A 27,345-nucleotide genomic window follows, 5' to 3' on the forward strand; every position below is an offset into this window, starting at 1 on the left:
CACTCACGCGATTGCAATTTCTTCCTTCCGTGTTTCTTCCCCTGGAGCGGAACAGAATTTATCGATGCATTCATGGTTGCTTTCCGATGGCAGCCGATCGAGGACGCCCTGATGACTGCCATTTGGCGCGCAATCGATGCGTCTCTCTGGTCTTCTTGTGTGTCCTTCGGTTCGGTTTCCAAGAAATATGCCAAGCGCAAGTGTTTGTCGTTGCTCTGTACCGACAAACGAATGAAAAACGACCTGTGCACAGCGTACGAAGTGCATCGTAGCGTGTGCATCCAGGACGGGGCACGGAGCATGACCGGGCGGATGCAAACGGATACAATTTTCTTCCAAGTGGTGATGTTTATGCAATGATTTGTGGTGGCCATTTTTGTGTGCGGTTCTGCTGAGCGTGGTGTTGGGCTTCGCTCTTGCATCTATCCGCCAACCCGTCTTTGCAAACCCAAGTGCAATATCCATTGTGTCGCACTGCCTGCAAAGGCTGAAGGCTGATGCAATGAAGCTGCATTTCGTGATGTTAGTATGCTTTTTCGCTTCGTTCCATCCCTTGTCCCCGATCGTTTCGTCGCCAAATGCGACGGCAGCCATGGGTACAAACTGGATGAGTTTGTTTTGTTTACCTTTACACAAAACGAGCTGCGGAACGGGTTGTGAGACTTCGGTTTTATTGCCAGCGTGCTGCTGGTCTGCTATCTCATCTTTTGCATTCCGACCGAATGTTTTGTTCTTGCAGGATTCTTGTGCGGAGACGCAAAGCACAAAACACGCGGTTCTTTGCTTCACTCTGGAATGCAAACCCACAAATGGTTTGGTGGCAAAGACATTAAAGTTGGTTAAGAAGAAATAAAAAAAAACCCGAATTCACACACCACACAAATTATATTCATACATAATTTATGTTAGTTTCGGAGGAGATGGTGAGTCTGTTTTCGTGATTCGAGTTGGGTTGGCTCTTGCAATGAACGCAGAGGCGTATCAAATTTCATATTTATAATTAAATTCTGCCACTCGATCAGTTTCTTGCGCTTCGTTTTGGGGCGGTTATTGTGCGTTCCGTGTGCATAGACAGGAAGGAGTAGGCTTATTATGGCTTCGCAGTGGAATAACAAAAGCATTGTTAATATACTTTGAATTTTTAAAGAATGGAAATTGCAATCGCATTCGTCCTGTTGATTTGTAACGAAAAATGAATGAAAAAAGCTGAATAAACGATTAAATTTTCCACAGATAGATTGCCGAAACTTAAAGTAATGTAGCTCATATGATCAACGCGAACCTAAACTTAGGTTTGCTATTTTCTCAGCAATTCCTTTGGCAACGCCATTAGTTGTGGCGCTGATTCGGCCTTTCGGTTTACCTGGCTAGCTGTGCTAACCCACTTACTTTGAGTCGAGAGCGCATAGCAAGAGTACGGCTTCCAGCAATCCAACGGTGCTCGTGGGTCTTGTGCAAACGCGACTCACCACACTCCCTGTTTTGTCTATGGGCAATTGTCAGCCCGAAACCAGAAAAACGTAAGCCAGCATTCGTAGTTTGACCCCTTCTTCCATTTCTCTGACATAGTCCCGAGCCAAAAAGCATGACACGACCTGACACCATACAAAATCCTCTTACTGCACCGTCCCCTGCTATAGTGGGACGTGGCTATGGGCTGTTCAATAGTTGTGAGCTGTGCTTTGAAACATTTTTTTCGTTCATTCCATTTACCAGCACTACACAGCACAAGGCTGCGAGCTATTGGATGTTCAACGAGGGTTTTTGAAAGGAGGGAGCTTTTCATTCGCAAAAGCAGCAAAACAGTTTGTCACGATTTTCCATTTCTTGGGCGATATTCGTTGAATTACCCGATGTGTTACAGAACTTTTTTGTTTCGATTTAAAATATGAAAATGATTTCTGCATAGGGCTAATCCAGGAAACATACGATTTATATTTAATGAAGTTTTACACTTGATATTTGTAGCTATTTGGATTGTACAAATTATAATGTACCATGGATAGTTATTTAACATGCCAATGTGTTGTACAAGAGCTACAATTTTATTATTAACAATGTTCATACAGCACATGCACTGTCATGCAGCACGAAAGTACATGAGATAGGTGAAAAGCGGGAACAAACTTCAATACTTCATTGATACTTTGCACTGCAATCGTGGAATCCGTCTGCACTGCAGATGCTCTGCATGCAGCTTGGTTTGGCATGCTGCAATACAAAACAAAACTGTAAATGGTTTGGTTGACCAGAAGCATAAATTGGTATAAAATGTAACCAACTGCAGAAACTGTCCCTGCGCATAACTACACTCGTTCCCTGGCTGTGCTCGTAAAGATACCCGCTCCCAGGCAGGGGAAACAAAAATTTATTTTTATTGCAAATTTCCTTATGAGAAAAGACACTATCTGCGAAGCAAGGTATGGGACCGTTTGGAGCGATCAACGAATGTGGAGCCAGCCGTTGCGATCTTCAAATGGTCCGCTCGATTCCGCTCGAGGAGTTTCAAACTGGGCGAACGAGGTCGGATTGGAATGGTTTAAATTGGGGAGTTTACCTTCTCTCCTGTTTGGTAGGACGGTTTGTTTGAACGGCTGGTATCTGAATGTTGTGCAGCAGCTGGAATGAAGCATGTGGTCAAACCGAACCGAAGAGCCGCGTGCGAGTGAGTGAGAGCAGATACAATGAAAGGCGGGAAGCATTCTGATTGCCTCATAGTCAATTTATATATTTATGAGAAGGGAACCATTTTTTTCACGCTGGAAACTTGCTTACAGTTGCTGAAGTGTAAGTTGTTTGAGCGCCACTGTAAGCGTTTACACTCGTAGAGGTTTCAAAGCTTACCAAACGCGGCGAATCGGATGAACGGCGGAGCCTGTTTTCTTTTCGCTGTGTCAAGCTCCATCGCACATGCACGATGATCGAGTTTTCTAGTCCAAGGTGCAGGAGCCAAACATGTAATTATCGTAAAACTCTCTCCGAATCAGTAACATATAAAAACGTCGGATCGGCGGGTCGGGAATGGTTGCTTCCAGGGAGAGAAGCAGTTAAGAATATACCAACTTTTTTATCCGCTCGATCGACAGGGCTTTTTGTCTCATTCGAATATTGTGTTTCGATTGGTAGGACATTTTAAATTATACAGTCTAGTACCGCACTTTGCATAACATTGGAAAAGAACGTAGATTAACAGAACAAATAAAAATTACTTTGATCTGATCGTACTCCAAAAATTTGATCTGATTGTACGTTGGAAATCGTCATACCTTTAAAAATAAATACGATTACATAATATATTTGTTTTCAAACTGTCATATGAATTTATGGAAGTATTCAACAATCAAGCAAATGATACTTTCTATACAAGCTTGTCCGCTAATGCTCTTTTCCAGTCCCTCATCAATCATTGCTGATGACATAGCCTTCAATGTATAGATGCAAGTACTTAGTTTTTAGCTATTATAAATGCATCAAAAATAATTCTCCCACATGAATTGAAGCTTCCAAACCAATATTTTTTACGTGCATTTAACCACGCTTCTAGTAATATATTTGTTGTATCTTTTGGCTTAATTTGGTTGTTTTAAAGCCATTTCTTCATATTGAGATTGAGTTTGTGACACGTGTTTTTTTACTATGAAAGGCTTTTAATTTTAATCAAAGAAAAATGATAATGTGAACATAATGACTGGCTGCAAATACGAGGAAAGGCGATTATGAAGAGAGAAGATAAGAATGGGTTAGATTCCAACGGTAGGAAATCTTCCATCACCTGTCAGCGACAGAGTCAATTGCCCGTACGGATGGCATGAGCTGTTCGATTAGCCGTGGCTATGGCAGCTAAGACTTTCATGCCTTTTTGTTTCATTTTTGGCACGATACATAACATGCAGAGCAATATAACTGTTTAACTGTTTAAATGAAATAATCGCTACTGAAAGATTATCAAATAACTAAACATTTAAATTTACTCCTGTAACCCAATGGCCTTAAAAGAACGTGTTGTTGAATATCATTCGTTCGTTACTCCAAAAAGAAGAAAAGTTATGAAAACACCCAACCACCACCAAAGATATTTCCATCAACAGTGTTTATAATAAGAATTATCTTTTTGAACAGAAAACTCGATAGATCATGATATCAAATTTCGCTTCATCATTAAATGTTGCATGAATTATCTATCAATCAGCCAACCAAACAGTGATTGAGATTGAGATCAAATCAGATATAGGTAAATAATGGGGTAAAGTAGGAAAGAGGGGAAAAATAAAACATTAATTCCTAGATTGAAGTAGTGTGCGAAGCAAGCATGTAAATTTAGCTAATCAGGCTTCCAGGCTGTGATGGACGAGGTGTAGTTTCTTTTCTAGAGCTAAGACAAATTCTTTTCACACTGATTTTCCATTTACTGATGAAACGTATTCTGAAAATATACCATAACAAGCGTTCTGTTATGGTTTAACTAATATTTAAGTATTATTTAATTACTATTTTATGGACTTCTTGTTCGTGCTAGTCTTATTTAAAAGCTTAGTAGTACAACGTTAGCAAGCAACTTCTGACACAAACACGATTTCTTATAACACGTTTTCGTGTTGTCTTCTTTCAATTCGTCTCTCGTATTGTCAAGATAAATTCAGGTCCTCTCTTTTGATGCCGATGTGACAATCTGAGTAAACTTCCACCGATCAATATCGAACAGAAACCAGTTACACTCCTTAAACTTATCGGGCAATGCTTGTGAAAAGGCGGATCCGAACCAGGCACAGCTCGGGAACACTACGAGGGCCAGTCAAATGTTTTGATCGGGTCGTTTATTTTGTTTCGATCTCTCTCCTCTGTCATCCGTTCCGAATGACGAAGCGAAAGATAACAGGACAGCGTCCCCCATCGCTGGTGTTACAGCGACCCGGTATATTGGTGACAGCTGAAGAAAACTTTCTTTCCGCAGGACTTACCTGCGCAGCTCACCAGGGTGGTGTTGAGCGTCCGAAACCACCTTACTACGTCGCCAGTTCGGTATGCAGATATGCTGTTATTTGCATAAATTTCATATCGATTCGTTGAATTAATTGTATCGCATATTTCATTCATTTCTCCTGGAGCTGGAGGACCTGGAGCTTTAGGTTCAGCTTGTAGGGTGTCTTATGGCCATAGAGAAACAGAAACCAGAGTGGAAGAATGAAATGAATCCCAAATCGACCGAAATACTTTCCAGCGACGTAGTTTGACGAGTAGCTTTTGAATTGAACGAGTTCCTTAATACAGAACAAAATACGTCACATACAAAGATAGGGAAATATGGTCCTACAGTAATGCATAAAACAGTGCTTGTGCTTGTAATACAACAAACAGGCTACAAAAAAATTGTTCAAATGCATTCTTCTGAAGCAATACTACGCGTCAACCGAACAAGTTTGATTATAGCACGTAAAAAGTGATAAAAAAAGACAACCAGAAGAAAGAATCCACGCGATGAAACCGCAGACAGTTTTTGGTAGTTTCCCAAAAATAATACCGTTCTATACACACACCATTGGGCTGCGGTTTTATATCCACCACCAACTCGAGCCTCACACTATCTATCCTTTTTGTGTCTGTTTGTGAGGTACGTTATTTCACGCGCCAATTTATTGCGCCGCATTCGCGCTGTTCCGTAGATGGGTGATTAATTGATGACACTGGTACAAACAGGGAGTTCTTGCGGTGTTCTTCTTTCCGATCGATTTTATATTCCCACCCTTCATACCGATCGATGGTTATCTTTTTCGATGGTAGTTGCAGCAGGTTCTTGCCGTGTGTCAGAGCGGGCTAGTGACGACGGCGCATCCAATTTCGGCAGGTGCCGAAATCGTTAATTTGTTCTTCTGTTGCCGCATTGGTTTCACGTGCTGATGCACCACCCCTGGATCGATCGATGATTGGGCGATTTCGGATCGCGAGAAGCACCGTATGTCATTTTATCTGCCACGCAATGTTTTTTCCAAGTGTGTCTGTGTGTCTGTGTGTGGGTTTGTGGTGAGATTTTGGCTGACTTTATTTTACCGTAGCACTACAATGGGTGTATATAGTAATTTTGATATCCGATTGAGATCTATTTGTAACTGTTGCGTAAAAAAGTTCGTGAAACGAATTGCCGAGTGTAGCAAACTGACTAATTGTAAATTGGATGCCGGAACAGATTCGATTAGAATTCGAGAAAATAGGCAAATTTCCAAGGAACGAAAAAGTAGCACAAATAGTTCTGTTTCGATCAAACCACCCGATCGGATTCGATCGATCGACAATGCTTTGCGAGATACTGTTCCAAGAAAAACACCGTATTTGACAGTTTAGCACTGGCGGGTACTGCTAACAGACACCGATCACAGACCGGCCAAACTCTCGTCGTGTGTGTTGTCTCATTTTTCCTACCTTTTTGCATGTTGACGTCCAATTTAATGGTCCGTTATCCTCGAACATACAGGTCAACCGTTGCCCGCAGCCATAAGGGGGACAGGAACGCTTTGTGACGAATTTTGCGCACTATAAATACGAAAAGGATTAACCCGTTGGGCGAATGACGCGCTAGCAACCAAAGAAAGAAAGCGTACACAACCTGCGTGCGGGAGAAGATTACACGTGTACAGAAAAGGCAAAGACCCCTCAGGCTTTTTGGGGCGGTGGTGCGTTCGGTCAGAGCCTTTGCCGTTCAGAGCTTGGCGTCCACGATCCACTTGTCGTCTATAAATGTCAGCATCGTCCTGCTGTCTGCGTGCCGTGGGCCCTGGTTTATCCCAATTAACCTTATCCACGAGGGGTCCGACGATCATCGACGGTGAATTCTTGGGAATCGTCCGTACGCAAGACACGGCATTCGCTTGTTTCTTTTTCGGGAAAACGAAGCCTGTCTGGACTAGCGGTTTGCTTAATCTTTTTGAGTCGATCGAGCAGATGGCAAGGTTTGGAGATCATAGCGGGAAGCCACCTGAGCACAATCGTTTTGTCGAGAGATCCGATACGATCAGGCGTACACAAAACCTGCTCTCAACCGACTGATCGGTGGGACTCAGCGGGGTTAGCCGTAGGCTTAGCTGCCGTGTTGTTGGACGATCATCAGTGAAGCTTAAGTTTTCTCTGCATTTATTTTCTCTCTTTCTCTCTTTCCGGAAAATATCACATTCACAAAAGCCGCACAAGTTCAGACATAGACGAAAGACTTTGCTGAAGATCTTGGAAGATTTTTGAGATACTGTGGCTATGGCTATCCCACAAACGAAACATAGCTCAAAACAACGCTGTTCCTTGACCCAAAGATCCATTATGTGGAGAATGTGTATGGAATAAATTCAAGAACAGGAAAAACCGCTCGATTCAAAGCATAAAAACTCCTATCCACCATCTAAGCTAGGTTCCAAACGAAGCTGAAGATTATTGCCATGGCCCTGTAACACTAGCAGAAGAGTAGAGTAACCTTGCTTGCCTACTTTCTTCGACTTCTGCTGCACGTCGTCTTCCTTCCCGTTGGTTGGCCGCTGTGTTTGACCACTCGAAAGTTTAAATTATCGACACACGTTTTAGTTGGTCATGGATGGAAGTTAGTGATTTGAGGAGAGAAAAGGTTCAGTGTAATGCAGGGAGGCCACCGACACAGCTTTTAGTGATGGGCTATTAGCGCACTAATGATTACCATTAATGAAAGAACTTTCTAGAGGGCTAAAGGGCTGTGGTTTTGCACTTAGGCGCTATTTCTTGTTGTATCAGAAAAAAAAACTTGACCGTGTTGAATATGCGTGCGTGTTGAATATGGAGAATAAAGCCGCCGTTCATGGATTGTTGGGGAGCTGTTTCATGCAGCGCTGAGCTGAGGTCGTACCAGGATTCTTTCAACACTCAGATACAAACATTCCGAGAACAGTTTAGCATGTTAGTGTGAGACCAGATATTTTGTGGACTACTTTAAACGCTTTCATCACCGGAACTTGATTCACCGAGTATCTGGCATCTCTTCTGAGTGCGTTTTTGACCAGTTGAATTTTGAGTACACCAACAAAGAAATGGTCTATCTGAAACAAGTAGCGTTGTAACTGTACTGCTTGCTTGCTTATGTACCGGCAAGCCAAACAAACAATTAACCCTTCGTTTCCTTTACGATGGCACTGTAAAGTGTTTAGTTTGAGTTGGAGGAAATTTCAAAGAATAAGAAAGAATACCAAACAAACTAAGTGTGTCTAATGGACTGCAAAGTGCAATCAGCGGATGAATATAATTACTGCTATAATATAGCTGCTACTGGGCACTGCCGTCACAGTCGAATGACTAAGGCACTGATGGAAAACATGTGCGAAGCAAATTGAAACATAAAATATATTCTTCTAAACTATGTTCTTCCTTCCTAACCATTACATAGTTACAGCGTGGTGCATTTCCGCACAATGTTATGGTCGATGAAGGTTTCCTACTTCCCGATAAATTGGCCTATCACTGGTAATCCTTAGTGAAGAATAAAACTTCAGTTAAATGATCAAAAACTTACATGCTGTAAAATGATCAGATACGATGATCGAATAAGTTTGCTCAACACATTGCTGGAAAAAACCATAATCAGTGAACAAGCATTAATTCTTTCAATGATTCACGAAGATGGGGATAAAATATGATTAAATCTCATTAATTTGATTTGATAATTGTAGATATGAAGTCCACACGCAATCCAAAGAACAAACAGCAAGATGGCGGCCAACTACGGGAAGCAAGCCAAACCTTCGGATATTCGCATTACCTTATGTTCGTGTACCGTACAGCTTCGTCTCTTCGCTCGCTGTGCTCTTCTCGCATTTTCATCTTTGGAAGCATATACCTTTTTTCCATTATTCCAACACAAAGATCCGCTCATGACCAGCAACAGCTGTACATGCTGCACGCTCAACTGAACAACAACAACAACAACAACAGGAACCAAGCATCGTCCATATCGGGCTAGCTGGTCGTTGAACTTGAAGCACGGCATGACAGCTCTTCTCGTCCAGTCCGTGTTTTCCACCGGACGATTGTCCCACTTCTTAGCAAGCTGAGCCCTTCATAGCACGGTGACCCACGTACACTATGTCCGCACTCACCCGTCCCATCTAAGGCTAACAGTTGCTGCAAGCAAAGGGTAGAAAGTGACTGCGACATAAACCTTACAGACGTGGCTGCTCACAGACTTCGCTTTTCATTCCATAGTTAAAGGTATTAAAATTCGTAATGTTTAGCGTATCGTACAGGAGATAGGAGTAGTACGGTGTTGGTATCTCGCCAGTTTGTTGGAGACAGGTGTGATGTGCTGAATGAGACGATGGCATTCCCTGCTATCATTAGCCCGAGTTGGAACGTGCGATGATGGAGATGTAAATTTAATTAATCGCCATTACAGCGCACAGTTTTCTCTCTTGGACGTAATGGGGCTGTACAAGCGGGATATGCTGGAATGTTTCTGTATCGGAAAGGCTACAACAAGAATGCGTGTTTGTGATTAATTTTAAAGGAAAGTGTGTTTTATGGTGGTTCACTCGTGATTGTTCCATTTTCATAAAGCACTAATTTTTCAAGTACCATTTTTCAAACACTTTCAACTTTTAAGCTTAGGAAATCTATTTTATTTTTTCACAACAATACTTCAAATTCTATGGGCCCACTGTGTCATGCATTAGTCATTTCACCGTGGAATGGACAAAAGGTCCAAACACCTTAAACTGTATTGAGGTCAGTCAAAGCTAGATTAATGCTGTTCCAATCTCTCATCTTGCCCGACCTCGCCACCTCTTGTTTCACTGGCCACCTACAGTGCTGCAAGAAGGGATGCCATGACTTTTGAACCGTTTTCATCCACGATCGCGGTGTTAACAGCTCGTTTTGTGCGCAAAATCTCATACATTACGTTGCGCATACACAATGCTTCACCTATGGCTGCGCGAGCCTTTGCCGCAGGTGGCGTGCAATGCTTATGCCACGTACCTCTGCCGCTCGTCTGCCTTATTGTCGGCACTTCGTTTGTTCTCAAGATGTCCGCAAAATGAGGCAGCATAAAACATATCATTACGCTTTATGTTTATAATAAACCCGTTAATGAAAAACTATCACGAACCCGTGAACGATGTTTCAGACGCGACCAGGCGTAATAAACAGAAACGCATAAAATTCGCGACGCGGCAATTGCAGTGCGAGATACTAACCGCATTCGAACGAGCTCGCCCGAGAGATATCCCGAGGGTGGATAACAGGAGGAAACCCTCGGCTCAGTTCGCCGGGTTGTTATCTTTACCGCGGCCAACGAGCCAAAGGCGTGTAATGGGGACACGTACGCAATCCAATGTGTCGTAGATTTGACGCAGCTTTCGCCTGAAAAAAGGTTGGAGACGATATCCGCGTGCGTATTGCGGCGCAAAAATAAAACGAAGTAACAAACCCTACCGCGGGCGTGCACGGTGCAAACAAAAAATGGCCGCACACCCGATCGCTCCCGTAAGCAACAATCCGAAGTCAATTATTTCGTAATGCTTATTTACGAAATGATGGCCTTTGGGGGTTTGCTCCACGTTGTGTTTCGGGTTCGGAAAGCTCGTCTCCACCCTGGAAGGGAGTGTATACGCTGCTCTGCTGCTGCTGCGGCTGTGATTATCATAACGGGAAACTGTAGGTCGGAAGGAGCGGACGGTTCCCGATGAGAGGTGAGTTTCCAGACCAACCCGCCGATCACGATTCGGCGATTTCCGCAAATTGGTCGCCTGCAGAAGTCAAACGAAAGCGTTGCGTTGTAGGTAGCGCAATGCTTGCAAGGTTAAAAATATGTCACACCACATCACCAAGCACTGGTGTGAGATGTGCATTGCACGAACGCCCGTATGTCTTGATGGACGGATGGATGTCTAAATTGGTGCACTGCCGTGTACACTGGTCGCCCCAGTTCGGTATAATCAGTTCTACGGGAAGATCTTCTCAATTAGAGCAGCATTTCTTTTCTCATCCGCACTCTGGGCTCTCCGTGTTGGTACATTCCAGTCGGTGTCAAGCCATGGAGGCTACTCATATATCGTTGAGATTTCTCAGCTGCACATAAGTTGCAACGTGGTGTTGGTTGAGAATTTTAATGATATAATAAGATTAAAGATCAATCCTTTCAATTGGTCGATCATAAAGCTGTCTGTGTTCAGCGCTCTCGTTTTGTTCATTCACTCCAATTCCGTATGCCTTGTGCGTGGATATAATAGGAAGCCGATGTCTGCAAAGCTGCAGAACCGGCGCCATTATATTGGCACGCATGTAGTGAATGAAATCGGTTAGCCAAGCGTACGGCTTTGCGTTGGGTAGCATGTCCCGATGATGGTTGCGTGCATCTGGATCAGTGAAGGGGCGTACTATCTGTACAGGGCGTCATTACGCTTGCGTGCGTGTTTGTGTGTTTATAAGTGTAAGCGGCCAATGAATCGGTCAGTGGAGAGTACGGCAGAGAAGCGGCGAGTACACGCAATGATACCGGATCCAGTGCATGGAATATTGACAAACCAGGACAAACCCACACGCATTGGAGGCAATTATTTCTTCCCGAATGGGATATAAAGAAAGATAATTCGTTTTTTTCTGGGTTTTGCTTCGTTTAAAAGAAGTTTTCCAACAAGCGAGAGTTTGAAAAAGTGACCCTCTCCATATTAGCTTTGCAACTGATACAGAACCTACAATAAAGTACATTCTTTTTTAAAGTAGTTTTAAGTACATCAAGTAGAAACGACACAGCAAGTTCCAAATTAACGAGCAGTACAGATTGTATCTAATAAAAATGTACATTTCATTACAGATGCATCTTCTTCGAACGAAGCCGTTCACCTGCAGCAAAGACTGAAAAGCCTCAGCTCCGAGCTAGTGACGCTGAGGAATCGACTACACACCGGTGGCCAACCACCGGGAGCAGGACCCAATGGAGGCGGTGTGCCCGTCGGCGGTGGTACTGTAGTATCGCCAGCATCTGGACCAAATACTAACAACGCTGGATCGAACCACGGAACACACGGTGCGACCGGGCTGGCGACACATGCGACCAACGGTCTAATGACGTCCACGGTCGGCGCCAACGGGATCAACGTGCTGCCACATCTTGCCAATAGTTGCACCAACAACAACAACAACAGCAGCAATAACAATAACAGCACCAACAACGCTACCAATAACGCTACCAATAATGCTAAGGTAAGTAAGCACAACAGAAAGGAAACCCACCTCCAACCGAAACCGGGTGCTGCCAAATGGCTTTCCATTGATTTATCACCTTCAAGTTGGCCCTAAGGGTTACTGAAAGGGAACAAACTCTGTTTCATGCTCGTTGACTTACGTTTGGTTCCATATGGTCATTCCGTGTATATCTACAGAACCACATGCTAGTTACGAGTGCAGCCCAGTGCATACCGTCGAACCAGGCGGGCAACAATCTGAACGCCTCGCAGCCGAATGTCAACGTCTTGCCAATCGTTTCACCAAGAAATACCTCAATCCCGTACCCCTTGCCACATCACAACACCAGTACCGGCGCGCTACTGCATGGAGGTGAGTACTAACCGAAAACGACCAGAAATTGTTGTTCTTTTCTTTCACCAGCTGGTTTAACAGACTTTGTTATGGTTTTGTGCTCAGATCAAGAAATGTTGAAAATTTATTCAGCTTTATAATGTTAGTTTTTATTGTCGTAATGAAGTTTTACCCATTTTGATAAAGGTAAACCCGATGAAACTTAAATAAAAAACCTTACATTAAGTAATAAACTAATTCCAATCCAATTTGGATTAAGGAAAGCATGACCTATTCTATGAACCGTGATTGTTGTTTACTGTGAAAATAGTGTCTCCCATTCAAGGTTTATTAAATTTTTCATATTATATAACTCAAAGAATTGTTCAATCCACTTTTGATCTTATCTCCCCCGTTCAAGTACAACGCTGGTCAAAACCTTCCGCATGTCTACGGCAATGGTTACGGAACTTTAGAACAGGAATCTTTTTTGTGTATCCTCAAACGACCCTGAACACGCGTGTGCCTGGCTGGGATACCATTCGGTAAACTTTATTTCGCTTGCGAACCGCGTACGCGATCATCCATCAGCCGTCCAACCTGAGCGGCATAATAATTTGCTCGTGTCCGTGCAAATCGCACGGTCCGTTCTGTGTCTTGTCCAGCCGGCGTAGTCTTAAACGGCTTGGCAGTGTCTGATGTGACGAGCAAAACTCACCGTTGCATAATGTCAGTCGGTGGGAGAGTGGGGCGCGCACTGTCTGCTTCGCCTACGAGTCCCTATTTTCCGCCGTACCCGCCGCTGCAAGGCTTGATTATGCTTCATTTTACTTTCGTTCACGGCCGTGCAGCGGAACGGTGAAAGAACGCAAGGATTTCGCCTTTTTGTGCGGTGCTTGTTGGTGATCGATAATAATAACAAGGAATGCCGCCAATGCACCATCACCATGGTAGGTGCGCATGTTGTTTGAATTATCAAGCATATAATTTGTTTCATTGAAGAAACATAAATCAGTACGCAGCAGGATGAGGGAAGAGTACAACAAAAATAAGCCAACGCAACGTGAGGTAATTTGTTTTTCGCTTGATTAACATTCGTTGTTTTTAGTGTAATGGAAATTGTTCATTGTTTGTTGTTATTCGTATAGAAACAAAGTTTTATAACTATTAAAGATACTTACAAATAGTTTAGCAGAAAATGTAAGACCCTAATAATTGTGTAGCTATAATTCGGTTAACATGATACTTATGCTTTCAAAATGATATAATTTTAAAAATAATTCCATTTTCTTTGAGTTATGTTTTATGACAGCTTTAAATTTGCTGACAGATAAACGAAATATTCAAAAAGAAAAATAAATTAGAACTACAATTCAAAGATCCTTTCACGACTTCACAAAGTCACGCTTGTTCCTATTCATATGATCAATCACTTTCCCAAACTCGATCGAAGAGGAACGTTAGTTGCCTAGATCGCACAACGTTTGCTTAATTTGAAGCGTGTGCTATTCAATAACTCGTATAATATGATTAAATGTTCTAAAAACATCAAAGGAAACAACTATTTTATGTGATTTTTGACAACCCGATTCAATCGAGTTTGGTGAAGTGGCTGGAAATCTTCGTTATGTAGTTTCTTTAAAATGCATAATTTATAAAAAGTTCTTTCTATTCGGTTTCTATACGAATGATAAAGGAATGGTATGAAGATGGATTCAAGCTGAAAATTAAGATGAGCATTTTTGATACTGCAAATCAAACCTGCCGCTGTGCAGGCTTAATCATTGATGCTAACCATTCCGTTGAAGGCTCTTTTGAATATTTAGTAATTTATGCGCCGCCCAACCGCTGCGTGTGTAAGTATTGGAGGCGAAAGTTACAGCCATTTTCAGCGCTATAGTTAATCTCGGCTCCTTTGCCTGTGGAAAAAAGGACAGACCAAGTGTGGCTAGCTATAAAACCGTGAGCTATTAAAGTAACAAATCGTACAGCATTAGTGGACACCGTTAAGCCAGTGGCGGGACTATGCCGTGGAACGAGTAAGCCCAACCTGATTGGTTAAATTTCACCTGCAGTTCCAGTTATGAATCGGTTTTAACCGAGGTCCTTAATGGGGAATGATTAGTAAACACAGGGGCGGTCCCGTGGTACAGTCGTCAACTCGTACGACTCAATAACATGCCCGTCATGTGTTCATACCTAGAATTAATCGTCTCCTCGTAGCAAGGATTTTGAATATCCGGCTGTGTGGTAAAGATTTAAGTCTCGAAAGCCAGCATGTTCGCGTAGGACGTTACGCCAAATAGAAGAAGTAGTAAAACACAGTAGCATAACGCGGTGACGGTTAGACGGCCCGGAGAATCTAGGCAATCTGTGAATTTTGTGAGCGTAAAACAAAAATTGTAGTCGGAGTATTTATTTTTGATGCTGGAGCTATCTATTTCTGCTTGAACGAGTTCTAATTTAATATATCTTGTGCCTCTTCCCTACCCAGACACAGTACCATGCGGTGGAACGCTTCCAAGGCGTACGGCGATGGGTTTCGGTGGCTCGAACTCGATACAGTACAACGCGGGAGGACATGCTGGCAGTGCCGGACTCGGTACGATCGTGTCTCCCAGTGGATGTGGATCCGGCACACTGTTGACCGGTACGGGACCCACCACGGTACACTTGCGCGAGCGGCAGGGGAGCACGGGAAGGAACGAGATGGACGATCTGATACATCTGCCTGGTCCGCTTACGGAGGATGCCGTCATGCGTACGTTGCACAACCGCTTCAACGATGGGAAATATTTCGTAAGTATTCACAGTGTTTCGCTTCTTGTTCTCTTTGGTGTTTACTGGTATAGACTTAGCACAATCAGTCAAGGAAAACTTTGCACAAGGATGTAATATTTTAGGTATTAAATAAGTTTTGTTAAAAACTGATTCGATTAGAATTCGATTAATTGGAATACAAGACTGATTATTATTGTCCACACTTGACTCACGTTAGTCTCACACCCAGCAGCTCAGGCAATGCAAATCGTCACTAAAATGTATTCACCTTCACTGAAGCACTTTCGCTTCACCAATCTCTAGCTTGAAGAGTAATTAAAAGCAGAAAGAGCTCAAAAACACCAGCCACATTAGCTGACAACACGCGTGGGTTAATAAGTGAGTATGACCCAAAGAAACTCAAAAGTAGTGAAAATAAAACTCTACGCAAACACCACCAAAACCAGCTGACCTGCTTTTGCACGCGTTTTGATTCACTGCAGTTCTCTGCCTCAACGTGCGCCGCCCATACCACCGCGCTTACTTTTGTTTTCCATTTTCCTTTCACTGTTTCCCCAGTATTGCCCCGGTGTATGTGCACAATCAAGAAAACTAATTAAACAATAAAACATAAAAAAAACAAATGCCAAAGCATGTCAGGGTCAGGCTGGGTGTGGCTTGATGGTGCGAGATGCTGAATGGAGTGAACGCATGATCGTGTGTTTCTAGAAGTCCGAAATAGTGGCGAAATTCCCCGTTCAGCTGGCAATTGCTACTGGACGTAGAAAATTAAGCAAGGGGGAAATGAAAATTGAGCACACAAATTCACTTTTTTGCCTCCTAAATGTTTTTGGAGAGCTCCTCTCCTTTTGTTTTTGAGCGTTGGTGTTTGTTGTTTCACGGTGTCTTGATTAAAGAATTAGCTGAAATGAACGGTTTTAACTGATGGTTCGCAGCAGCACGCGTACATGGCCGAATCTAGGCCTTTGCTTTTCTTTCGTCAAGGCGCCTAGCCATTTCGGGCCTAATATTGGTCGTTTGGTGATCTTCCTCCGTACACTTGCAGTCGCTTTTCTTCAATGGTGATGATCGTTTACCCGTGCATTGTGTACATTTTCCATTTCTCACGTATTCGGGAAGTATGTGGCTGGACACGCGTTGAGAGAAATTTATCCATCCACGATGTGTATGATGCTAGACGAGTGAAAGAAAAACCAAAATTGCAATACTTCCGCAAACTGGTTCACATCAATTTGGTTTCGAAATCGCGCCAATCGCTACACAAAAACGGCTACGATCTTGAATGTGCCTCTCGATGTGAACAATAATGCTGGCACCGTCCTTCGGTCTAGCCCGATTGATGGATGTGTCGGTCAATTTTCGGATCACAGGTCCACGGATCATGTGTGTGTGCCTGCTTGTGTGTGTGAATTTGTTTGGGGAAAATTGCAATCACCCATTGTAGCTCCAGAGGGAAAGGAAAGTGAGTCTTTCCGGACACATTCGCTCGTTGGAGATCGGTGATCAGCTTTGATCATGCCGAGCATGGATAAATGAAAAGTGAATCAAGCAGAGTCCGAATTGGGCACATTGGAAAGTGAAGAGTTTAATAAGAAGGAGGTGGTCAGTGAACGTTTTAAACAATATATGCTTCTAGTTGGATGCTGATTTAAATTAAAAAAAAGATCGATTTTCATCGATAATCAGCTAGAGAATAACCGAATGCTGGTCTAACTACGTTTCCCATATGCTGCATTAAACATTTAAATTATGCTAGAGAAATTCGTAAACATATTCGCGTCCAATGCTACTCCTGCATCTATTACATTCTTGTTAAACCACTAATGGCTCCCCCAATTAGACTAGATAGCATAGCATAAGCGGAATAATTCCATAAATTTTCAATCCAACCCCATTGGATAGATCTGCGAAGAAGCTCGCGAAAGCAAAGGAACGAGCAAAAAATAAAAACATGAAAATAAAACAATCAACACCCAACGCCATGCGCGAAGGTATTCCAGCGATCCGCGGCATTTCCGTTGCAAAGCTACCCTCGCTGGCTGGCTGTTCGGGCTGCTCGACGGAACCGGTCGCCTGTGTGCTGGTGTGGTCCGTGCAGCGTCGCTTAGTGTTCGTGCTGTGTGTCGGGGCTCACTCGTTGCGTGTCTTCGCTTGGTCTTTGGTTTTGTTTTTAGTCCATTTTTATATTCATTTCATTTGCTAAAAGGTAGCCGCCGGCCTCACAAACACACGGGGCTGCTGACCGGCGGCCTTCTTCTTCCGCTCGACGCCTATCCGGTTTGGCCGTAAATCCGAACCATAAGTAATCATAAAAAAGCGCTAAGCTATGCATGTTGTTTTGCTTTTGCATTTCGCGTTTGCAATATGTTTTGTTTTCTTTTTTTCCTCACTAACTGTGTTGCTCACTACCAACGCGATTGGGCTGATTCCGCTCGACAGGAGGCAGAACTGTGCGTACGGCCAGCAGATAGGTACAGCTCTTCTAACGGTGATGCAGGAACACCACTTCACATTGCTCACACACGAACACGTCGGCACAGACGGTCCCTTGGCTCCGGCATGGAGCTCGCTTCCATTACCCCTTAAGGCTGCCATTTTGAGAGGTTGCGACCACCACCAACACACCGCGCGTTGATCGCGCTGAAGATCCGGGCAAGAAACGGAGGAAGAAGTTCTGGCTCATTCCAATTAAACGCAACGAAACGAGCCGCGCTCACGGATCATTAGGGAAGACGGCCAGGATGGGTCGGTTCGGGATGGGGAGGAGGAGAGCCTATGAAATGAAGATTAAAAATAATCATACGAAGGTGGGAATCATCGTTTAAGTGGTTTTGCGCGTTTCGCTACGGAACACAGATGCGCACATCCACGATCGCGCGCCGGTGTGCAGAAATCGATTTTCTGGGAGCTTTTTATGCCGCTTTGATTGCTGTTTCTTTCGCTACTTTGAAATTCGCGTTCATTCGGTTGGATGAACCGTGCGATTAGCTTGCATCGCGCGCCCTGTCTAATGTCGGCGACCTCCGTGCGTTCGTTCATGGGTCCGTACCTTAACATAAACACACACACACGTTTACGTTAAGGTACATCATCATTCAAGTCAAAGGGAAAGAGCATTCTTTACCGACTCTGTACGGTACTGTGCTAAAGCAATGCCTTTTCCAATCGCTTGACATCAACCTTTCCCACTGAGGGGACATTCTTTAGCGGCTCAACGTCAACTTCCTCACAGATGGTGGCCCCCCAAAGATACCGATAACCAATCACCTCCTGGCAGTCGACCTACTTGAGCCGTCGCGAGACGTTGCCCTCAGCATCAACATCCAACTTTCTACTCCAAAAGGCTGAGCGGGGTAAACATAAATCACAATCGATCTTCGTACATCTGCAACGTTTGGCTCCGGATCGGGGTAGATCGATTAATCCTCACATGTTGGGGGGGGGGGGGGGTGCTGCTTTGAGTAAGCAGGCGGCCGGTTGTACGTAACCAAGAATTCGAGCGAAGTGTGGTTCAGTACAAAAATAATGACTGTTGGATGTAGGTCTAAAGCGATTGATAGACTCACAGCCGTTATAAGTGATGTTCGTTTCTGGTTTATTCTTCCAACTTTTGATTACCACGAAAAATCATTTTTTAAATCAATCGGGGCAAAGTAATGCGATGGGAAACAGCGTTTGACTATTAGAGTAATGATTGTGCTACACATGATTAAATGGAGATGATTTCAAGAAAAAAGACAATTTAAATAGACAATAGATATTTAAAAAGCTAATTTTAACTGTGCTAACTTAGGAAATCGTGTACAAATATAAATGTACAATAGGCCGGATAAATTGAAATTGAATAAACCCTATGAAGCTCACCCCATACTCGACGATCAAAGGCTCCAAAGTAGCAGAAATGAAACTTTACTTAGAAACGCGCAGTATGCTTGCAAACCAGATTATGTTTGACTGAATAACCTTCACTCACTGTGCGAAAGGAAAAACATGCATAACATTAGACAGCGTTAGAGCAAGTCCTATTGAAAAAAACCTAAACGACTCAAGCGGTGGGAGTTGCATAATATTCCGCTCACTAATCGTTGTGGTAGCAAACGATGGCAGCATAAAAAATGGATAGATAAAACAAGCTGACAGTTCTCGTGACATGCACACTGAACAAGGCTAGTGGTAAAGAGAGTGTTTGAATCAGCGAGCGCAAATTCACACGTGCAAGTCAGATCCGCACGGCCTGCAATCGATCAGTAGATTGACCGTTTTCTGTAGGTTTTATTGGAGGTTTTGGTTTCCAATAATCTTTTTTTATGTAAAACAAATACGGTTTGTTTGCAGCTTTTTATTAAAATAATTTCAAATATAATATTTAACATAATGCCCATCAATATTTTCAGTGGTATTATAAAAAAAAAATCTTGTCATTAACGTATGTTTTATATTTATTATACATCCATTATATCGCTTCTTACAGACCAATGTTGGACCGATACTGCTCTCCGTCAATCCCTACCACGATGTCGGTAACCCACTGACCCTGTCTTCTACCCGCTCCGTTCCTCTTGCCCCCCAATTGCGAAAAATCGTTCAAGAGGCCGTGCGCCAGCAAGCGGAAACGGGCTACCCGCAGGCGATTATTCTTTCTGGTAAGTGACAACAGGGCACAAACTGCCACTGGGTTGCTGATAATGCCCCAAATTCCATTTAAGTTTCCTGTTTAAAACTACACACACTCTCACAAAATGCTGACATCGAGGTGCGACTTTCTCTCAACGCCATGTTTGTGAGCTAGAAAAGCACGGGGCTCATTAGCACAAGGGGCTGAAGGGTCCTAATATGCGTGTGATCCATTCACGATTTAATCTTCTCCATCCACCGTTTCTTCGTTAAAGGTACTTCCGGTTCGGGAAAGACGCACTGTTCGATGTTACTACTGAGACAGTTATTCGCGGTGGCAGGCGGCGGGCCCGAAACTGACGCGTTCAAACATCTGGCAGCGGCCTTCACTGTGCTTCGCTCGCTCGGGTCTGCCAAAACCACGACCAACTCGGAATCGAGTAGAATTGTAAGTATTTGGTGCGAAGGGTAAATTAATCCGCTTACACTTACACTTAACGGTGCACCATTGGAAATAGTTAAAATGGAATAAATTACTTCTTTTAAAACAAGCTCAAGTGGTTGACAATTGTCGAAAATGTATGCTATACAACTACAGCATAAATTTAATATTTTATGTTTCTATTCAATCAGGGACAATTTATCGAAGTACAAGTGACGGACGGCGCACTGTACAGGACCAAGATTCATTGCTACTTCCTAGACCAAACGCGCGTCATTCGCCCATTGCCAAACGAGAAAAATTACCACATCTTCTACCAAATGCTGGCCGGACTAAATGCGGACGAATGTGCCCGGCTCAATCTGGAAGGATATTCACCGGCAAATTTGCGCTATCTGCAGCACGGCGATATCCGACAAGATGAGCAGGAGGATGCGGCACGCTTTCAGGCGTGGAAAGCGTGTCTCGGTATTCTCGGTATACCCTTCCTGGATGTTGTGCGTGTCCTAGCGGCGGTTTTGCTTCTCGGAAATGTGCAGTTTGTGGACGGTCAGGTACGTAGCAAGATTAGGGAGCAAACAAACGAATTTGAAGAGAGAATGGCGGTGCGTTAGCGAGGCGCAACCATAGCAACATGTTAGCGTTCTCGCGCACTGCAAGAACGGTAAGATACATTATTCTCGTTTCTGCCCTATGAAGATTGGTTGCGGTTAAAGAACCGCGCATGTTGTTGTTGTGTGTGTTTTAAAATTTAGACAATCGTTGTTATATGATGTACTATAAGTTATGGGTAATTTACGGCTGATTATGCGCTTACTTAAAAGTTTGCGTATATGCAAGATAATTACACGAGTCTGATTTAAAATAACGATTGCTTCAAATATTTTCTTATAAAATTAAACATAAGAAATACATATTTCATTCATGTATTCCCTCCCTATACATTTCTAGTATAGCTTTTCACTCACTCCTTTGCCACATATATCTCAAAAAAGATTAAAGTGTAGTTTCTCTAAAGTAAAGCTATATTAAACTAAAGTATACGTTTATTTCTTTTACATATCATTCATACTACAGGGTCTCGAGGTAGAAGTTGTTGGAGAAACAGAACTGAATGCCGTGGCCAACTTGCTAGGTGTTCCACCAGCACAACTATTTCGTGGGCTGACCACACGCACGCACAATGCCCGCGGTCAGCTTATCAAGTCGGTGTGCGATGCCAACATGTCGAACATGACACGCGATTGCTTAGCAAAGGCACTTTACTGTCGAACAGTAGCAACTATTGTTCGTAGAGCAAACAGTTTGAAACGGTATGTGTGAATGGGTAAAACTAACTGAATATTTTGTGTAACCCTAAATTTCCATTACAACAATACTTCTTTTTATCGCAATGCGCCATTTTAATACACAAAACGTGTTGTATTTTGTTTTGTTTAGTCTCGGCTCAACGTTAGGTACGCTTAGCTCCGACAGCAACGAATCAGTACACAATCAAGCAGAAGTGGCAAGCCAACATGCGTCCACGATTGGCGGAAACGCGGGTTCGAAGTCAATGGCAGCCTTAAACAATGCTGTTCGGCATGCAACAGATGGATTTATTGGTAAGAATGGGCGATAAAAAGTATTGCAATGTAGGTAATCGGTTATTTCCAATTAAGAACGTTGATTCCTTTCATGTGTTCCTAACAAAAACTTGAAAAATGAGAGAAAAGAGAAACACATGCTCTTTTTGCATCACTGCGAGATGGTGGGAGCGATAGCCACATCAAATCTAAAAATAGCTACTTGTATAGTGGCGCCATCTACTGAGTGTTTTGTGCTTCTCTCAAGAAGATACAGCCAGTTTTGCACATACGCAGCCAGCTCACATGCATAAAAGAACGCAGCCAGTTTTGTTTGAATTTGAAAACAGCCGTTGCAGTTTATTCTCATTTATTCTTATTGTTTGTTGTGTGCATCTTTTTAATCATTCTGTTTTATTTGTTTTCATCTCTTCGTATCATCATCTTGCAGGTATTTTGGACATGTTTGGTTTCGAGGAACCACGACCGGCCCAGCTAGAGCACTTGTGCATAAATCTATGCGCCGAGACGATGCAGCATTTTTACAACACCCATATCTTTAAGAGTTCCGTTGAATCGTGCCGCGAGGAGGGCATCATCTGCGACACAGAGGTAGACTACGTGGACAACGTTCCCTGCATTGACCTCATCTCGTCGTTGCGTACCGGTCTGTTAAGCATGCTCGATGCGGAGTGTTCGGTGCGCGGTACCGCGGAAAGCTATGTTGCCAAAATTAAGGTTCAGCATCGCAACTCCGCCCGTCTGGAGCAGCGTGCCCTAGAGCCGTACGATCCTCGCCTATTTGCCATCAGACACTTTGCGGGACGCGTCGAGTACGATACCACCGACTTTCTCGACACCAACAGGGACGTGGTACCGGATGATCTGGTGTCTGTGTTTTATAAGCACACGTGTAACTTTGGTTTCGCGACACATCTTTTTGGAACGGAGCTGAAAGCATTGTACGCTCAGGAAAGTGGACCGCGGGGCCTAAGTTTCCGCATTGCACCGACCTCACACACAGATTTGCTAAACGGGGACGAACCAGTATCGACGCTGACGCAAGACTTCCACACCCGTTTGGACAATCTGCTGCGGACGTTGGTGCATGCAAGGCCACATTTCGTTCGTTGCATTCGCAGCAATACGGCCGAAAAGGGCGGTATGTTTGACCGCGGGGCTGTTGTTCGGCAGATTCGTGCTTTGCAGGTGCTGGAAACGGTCAACCTGATGGCGAGTGGGTTCCCTCATAGAATGCGCTTCAAACAGTTCACCGCACGGTACCGGATGCTAGCTCCATTTCGGTTGCTGCGTCGTTGTGAAGAGAAAGCTCTGGAGGATTGCAAGGTGATTCTGGATTTTGCACTTGAAAACCCACCCGAGCTGGACGGTTCCGTAACGCTTTCGTGGGCCCCAGGCAAACGGCACATCTTCTTAAGTGAAGGCATCCGTCAGCACCTGGAACGATTGCGTACGGAGGTGCGCATGAAGAGTGCCACTTTAATTCAAGCGACGTGGCGTGGTTGGAATCTCCGCAAGCGGCTCGGTACGATAAGACGTACACACGATATCCATCTGATGGGTGGAGCACTGCTATCGATCAACAAGACATCAGGTAAGCGAATGCTTTACATTTGTGTGCAATGTTGCACAGTGTTGGTCTAATAAATGCATTTTCATTACAGGTGCTCGAACGGGAAATGTCACACATTCCAATGCAAACAATACAGGTACAGCAACGAGACCGCGGCCGCAACCGATCGCTGGCACTCCGCCACCGGATCCGAATGAAAAGTGCGACTCAAAGATTATCGCACAGACTTGCACATTGTTTGGGTTAGATTTGGTGAGTTGATTTTGGGTGAAATATCCACTGCAAACCTTCCTGTCATCAGTGCTCATCAAATTACATCGTTATTTACATTACAGGAACGACCACCACCAGTGCCACCGTCTCGTTCGTACACCGTGACTGGAAACTCCAAGCTCGGCTACCCGCAAACACGCATCATGAAGATGAACTTCCCCGAGGATCCGGCTGCAGTTGGGCTTGGTGAGCAGCTGCGCAAAGGCGAAGCTGTGACAGTGACCGGAGCTTCCCATCGACGCGGCCATTTAATCGTGGAACATAACGGCATCAGCCTGCACGTACCGTTCCAGTATATGGAGCTGGTAAAGACGATTGCTCCCGTACCGCCTGGCACTGGGCCTACCGGTGTCACAGTGCCTTCACCACCCACCGCCTCCGCGGTCAACATTTGATCATCGACGCGATCTGTACAGAGCTTACCTTCTTGACAGAGTAAATTACTGCAACTTCCTAGACCTGAGAATGAAAACCCCGGGAAACACAGTACAAGTAGCTAACGCTCGTCACGCTCATTTAACATTCGAAGAACGTTATCGAGGTACTCAAGTTGGCTGGAAAGGATTTTGAGCAATGTTGATAATAATGTTGGATAATTGTAGTGTTAGTGCTAAGCGTATAGTGTAATAATTATTTAAAGTAGATCTTTCTAGCCCAACAAAGCTAGAAGAAGCAAGTTTTTCTTTTGATGAAACAGAACAAGCCTAGCAATGCTAGAAATTAAACACACCGAGATCCAGTAGAGCACCGCACAGCAGCGATTCACAGAATAAGGTTCGATAATGTATAGTCCTACGCATCCTTACCATGGTGATGCTGTTTCACGATTCGAAATAGCTCGTAGATGGATGGAACAGTTTCTGCATCAAATGGATATTACCACTGTACCGTTTATTTTGCACTATTTCCTTAATGTAAGCCCTTATGAGCGAATGTTATTGTTAGTTGTAAGATATTCCTTTCCCTTCTCTGTTAGAGACTTCCATAAGTGCCAACATTTGCGTATTTTGCTATAAAAATGCATTATCTTAAGAGTATTACAAAGCGCTTCCCTATTGCGCTTCAAATCAAATAAGTAAAATAATATGTTAAAAAACGTTAGGAAGAAAGGTACATCTTGCTTTCAGATAAGGTTAACCACCCAATCTTTATGGTACTATATTCGATGTACTTATACCGTGTAGCAGAGTGAGTCAGCAGAGCAGAGTGTAGCAGAAACAATGAGCTCATTTTCCCAGATAAAATTGTTAACGAACACACGAAGAAGATTGAAAAACTCGAAGATGGACACCAACAAGTCGTTGTCGCTGGTCAACATCACCCGATGGAGACATCATAATCGAGCACGAGATTAAACCGTCCTAACTTTTATCGGTGTTGTTTTTTTTTTCCTTTCACACCCAAATTGTAACCGGTGTCTTGTATACCTTTTAAGGCTATAAAGCATCGGAGCAAAGTTATTATTTTCTATACTCTTTTTTGTGTATTATTTACTTTTCTTTTGTGACAATGTGGTTTCATTTTGTGTTTGTTTGTTTTTTTTTTTGTTGAAAATGGCAAAACGTTTAATCCTAAGCTGTTTGTATCCGCTTCTATTGAAGCCATATAAGCGACGAAAGCGGCATAGTAAAAGCAAATAATTTCATTAAAACAGTGTTTCGTTTTGCTGACTAACTTTTACTGTGCTTTTCTTCATGCCATCGGTAAACCGGGAATGTTCCAAAAAAACAAAACACAGTACATCAACAATTCAACAACCTTCGTTTATTACACTGTATCGCAGACCAATCAAATTACCAGTGACTTTACTAGATTTAAGTTTTGTATATGTATAAGTGAGAAGCCTTCGGAGAGTTGTTGTCAAGCGTTATTAATAGCGTACCGCCGTCAGCGCCATTTATAAGTATTTTTATCAGAAAGACTTTCCAGTACGGACAGGTAGAGTTAGTTACGGTTTACCTTTCACCAATGATGGAAGTAAAATACAATGAAAACTGGGTAATGTGTAAATAATAACGACATGACTTTTAATTTATTTTCTTTCTTTAGGTTAAAGTTTTGATGACTGATGCCGAATGATGTCTTATGTAACCAGCAATGTTAGTCAAGGTCAGGCATGTCCTTAAATAGCTTTGCAGGACTCAATGGGTCCTTCAACCAATGTTGTGTTGTCTTAATGCTATAAATTATATCACAAAAAATGAGAGTTCATAATATTTAATGCTTTTCTTATGATGTAGTTGGCCAAGAAACTAATGTAAACCCTTCCATGGGATGGTTAAGGTTTGATTTTTTAAATTATTAACTATTATTAATTGAGCATTTTCCAAACATTTTTGGATCGCTATATTGCCATAAAATCGTGGGAACGATTTAAAATACGTTTAAAACCATCAATACATTATCAGACCAATCTCAAATAAAAACGGGATACAAAAAAAATCGTGCAATTCATTGTCAACGTCAATGCTATGACGACACTCGGGACATCGGATTTTCATCACATAACTATAGCACACTTTGGACTGTAAACCATAGAAACATTCTGCGACCAATCGCACTATGGGGCGGTCTCAAACAAACCGCGGTCATAAGTCATTTTTTACTATTTACGATATATATCATATCGAATCTGGTTTAAAATGGTCAATTTATTTGTAAAGCATGATTTTAAGCGTTAGACATCCAGATGGCGCCACTGTACACAGTTTTTACAAGGTTTATCACATGTTCGAAATATTTTGGCACACAATTTAGAGACATTCGGTCCAATAACAAGGCTGAGCAAGGGGATCTTTGTGTTATACTGTAGGTGTTGACCTTCATAATCTAGAGATAGTCTTTATATTGGGTGCCTAAGTCTTTCTAACGAGTTAACACCCTGTATCCCTTTGCTGTACATTGCCACAGACACACATCGGTGAATACAATGGAGTCATGAACTTAGTTTTATATTTGAGAATCATTGTATTGGTTTTGATAATAAAACATTTAAAGCAAATTTAATAAAATATACCACTAAATTTAATAAAATATAAACCAAGTAGTTAACAATAAACAGATATCATCAATTTTCCAAGTGCTCATAGCACTCTACTTTAGACAATTCGTTGTTTTAAAACGAAAAGAAAATTATGAGTTAGGCAACTACTTTATCTCGGTCGGCATTTTTGAAGAAAACAAAATAATTGAAGTAATTTGTTTTATCCAATATTGTCAATATCCAATATAAGGTGATCTAAGGCAGGAGTCTCCAAACTACGGCCCGCGGGCCGCATGCGGCCCTCGAGAGCCTATAATTCGGCACGCGATGATGTTGTAAAGGATAATGTAAACATCATATTATTTTGACAATTTTCATCAAATTTTTATTTTTTATTAAACGATGATAGCATTATATGATAGCATTATATAATAGCATTATATGATAGCATAGCCAGGGCAAAACTGTACGACGCTATTAACTCATTTGGAATCCCGGCCAAACTGATAAGATTCGTTAGAATGACTATACCCAACGTCAAATGCCAGGTGAGGGTGGATGGAAAACTCTCAGGACC

The 27,345-nt window shown here is 42.9% G+C and overlaps 1 protein-coding gene across 5 annotated transcripts in view; it reads left to right on the plus strand.

The window, feature by feature from the left end:
• The window catches only part of LOC121595867 (unconventional myosin-Ia), a 72,284-nt gene extending 46,483 nt beyond the window's left edge, over positions 1-25,801 (plus strand). For all 5 annotated transcript variants that reach the window (XM_041920194.1, XM_041920192.1, XM_041920193.1 and 2 more), the window contains 11 exons: positions 11,813-12,201; positions 12,381-12,555; positions 15,011-15,315; positions 19,769-19,940; positions 20,187-20,359; positions 20,545-20,907; positions 21,431-21,666; positions 21,794-21,957; positions 22,370-23,533; positions 23,604-23,764; positions 23,848-25,801. In XM_041920194.1, coding sequence (XP_041776128.1) covers positions 11,813-12,201; positions 12,381-12,555; positions 15,011-15,315; positions 19,769-19,940; positions 20,187-20,359; positions 20,545-20,907; positions 21,431-21,666; positions 21,794-21,957; positions 22,370-23,533; positions 23,604-23,764; positions 23,848-24,180 — 3,635 coding nt within the window. In that variant the 3' untranslated portion in view covers positions 24,181-25,801. The remainder of the gene's footprint in view (positions 1-11,812; positions 12,202-12,380; positions 12,556-15,010; positions 15,316-19,768; positions 19,941-20,186; positions 20,360-20,544; positions 20,908-21,430; positions 21,667-21,793; positions 21,958-22,369; positions 23,534-23,603; positions 23,765-23,847) is intronic.
• The last annotated feature ends 1,544 nt before the right edge of the window (positions 25,802-27,345 follow it).

This window comes from Anopheles merus, chromosome 3R (genome assembly GCF_017562075.2).
Source record: "Anopheles merus strain MAF chromosome 3R, AmerM5.1, whole genome shotgun sequence".
In the NCBI taxonomy this organism is placed as follows: Eukaryota; Metazoa; Arthropoda; class Insecta; order Diptera; family Culicidae; genus Anopheles; species Anopheles merus.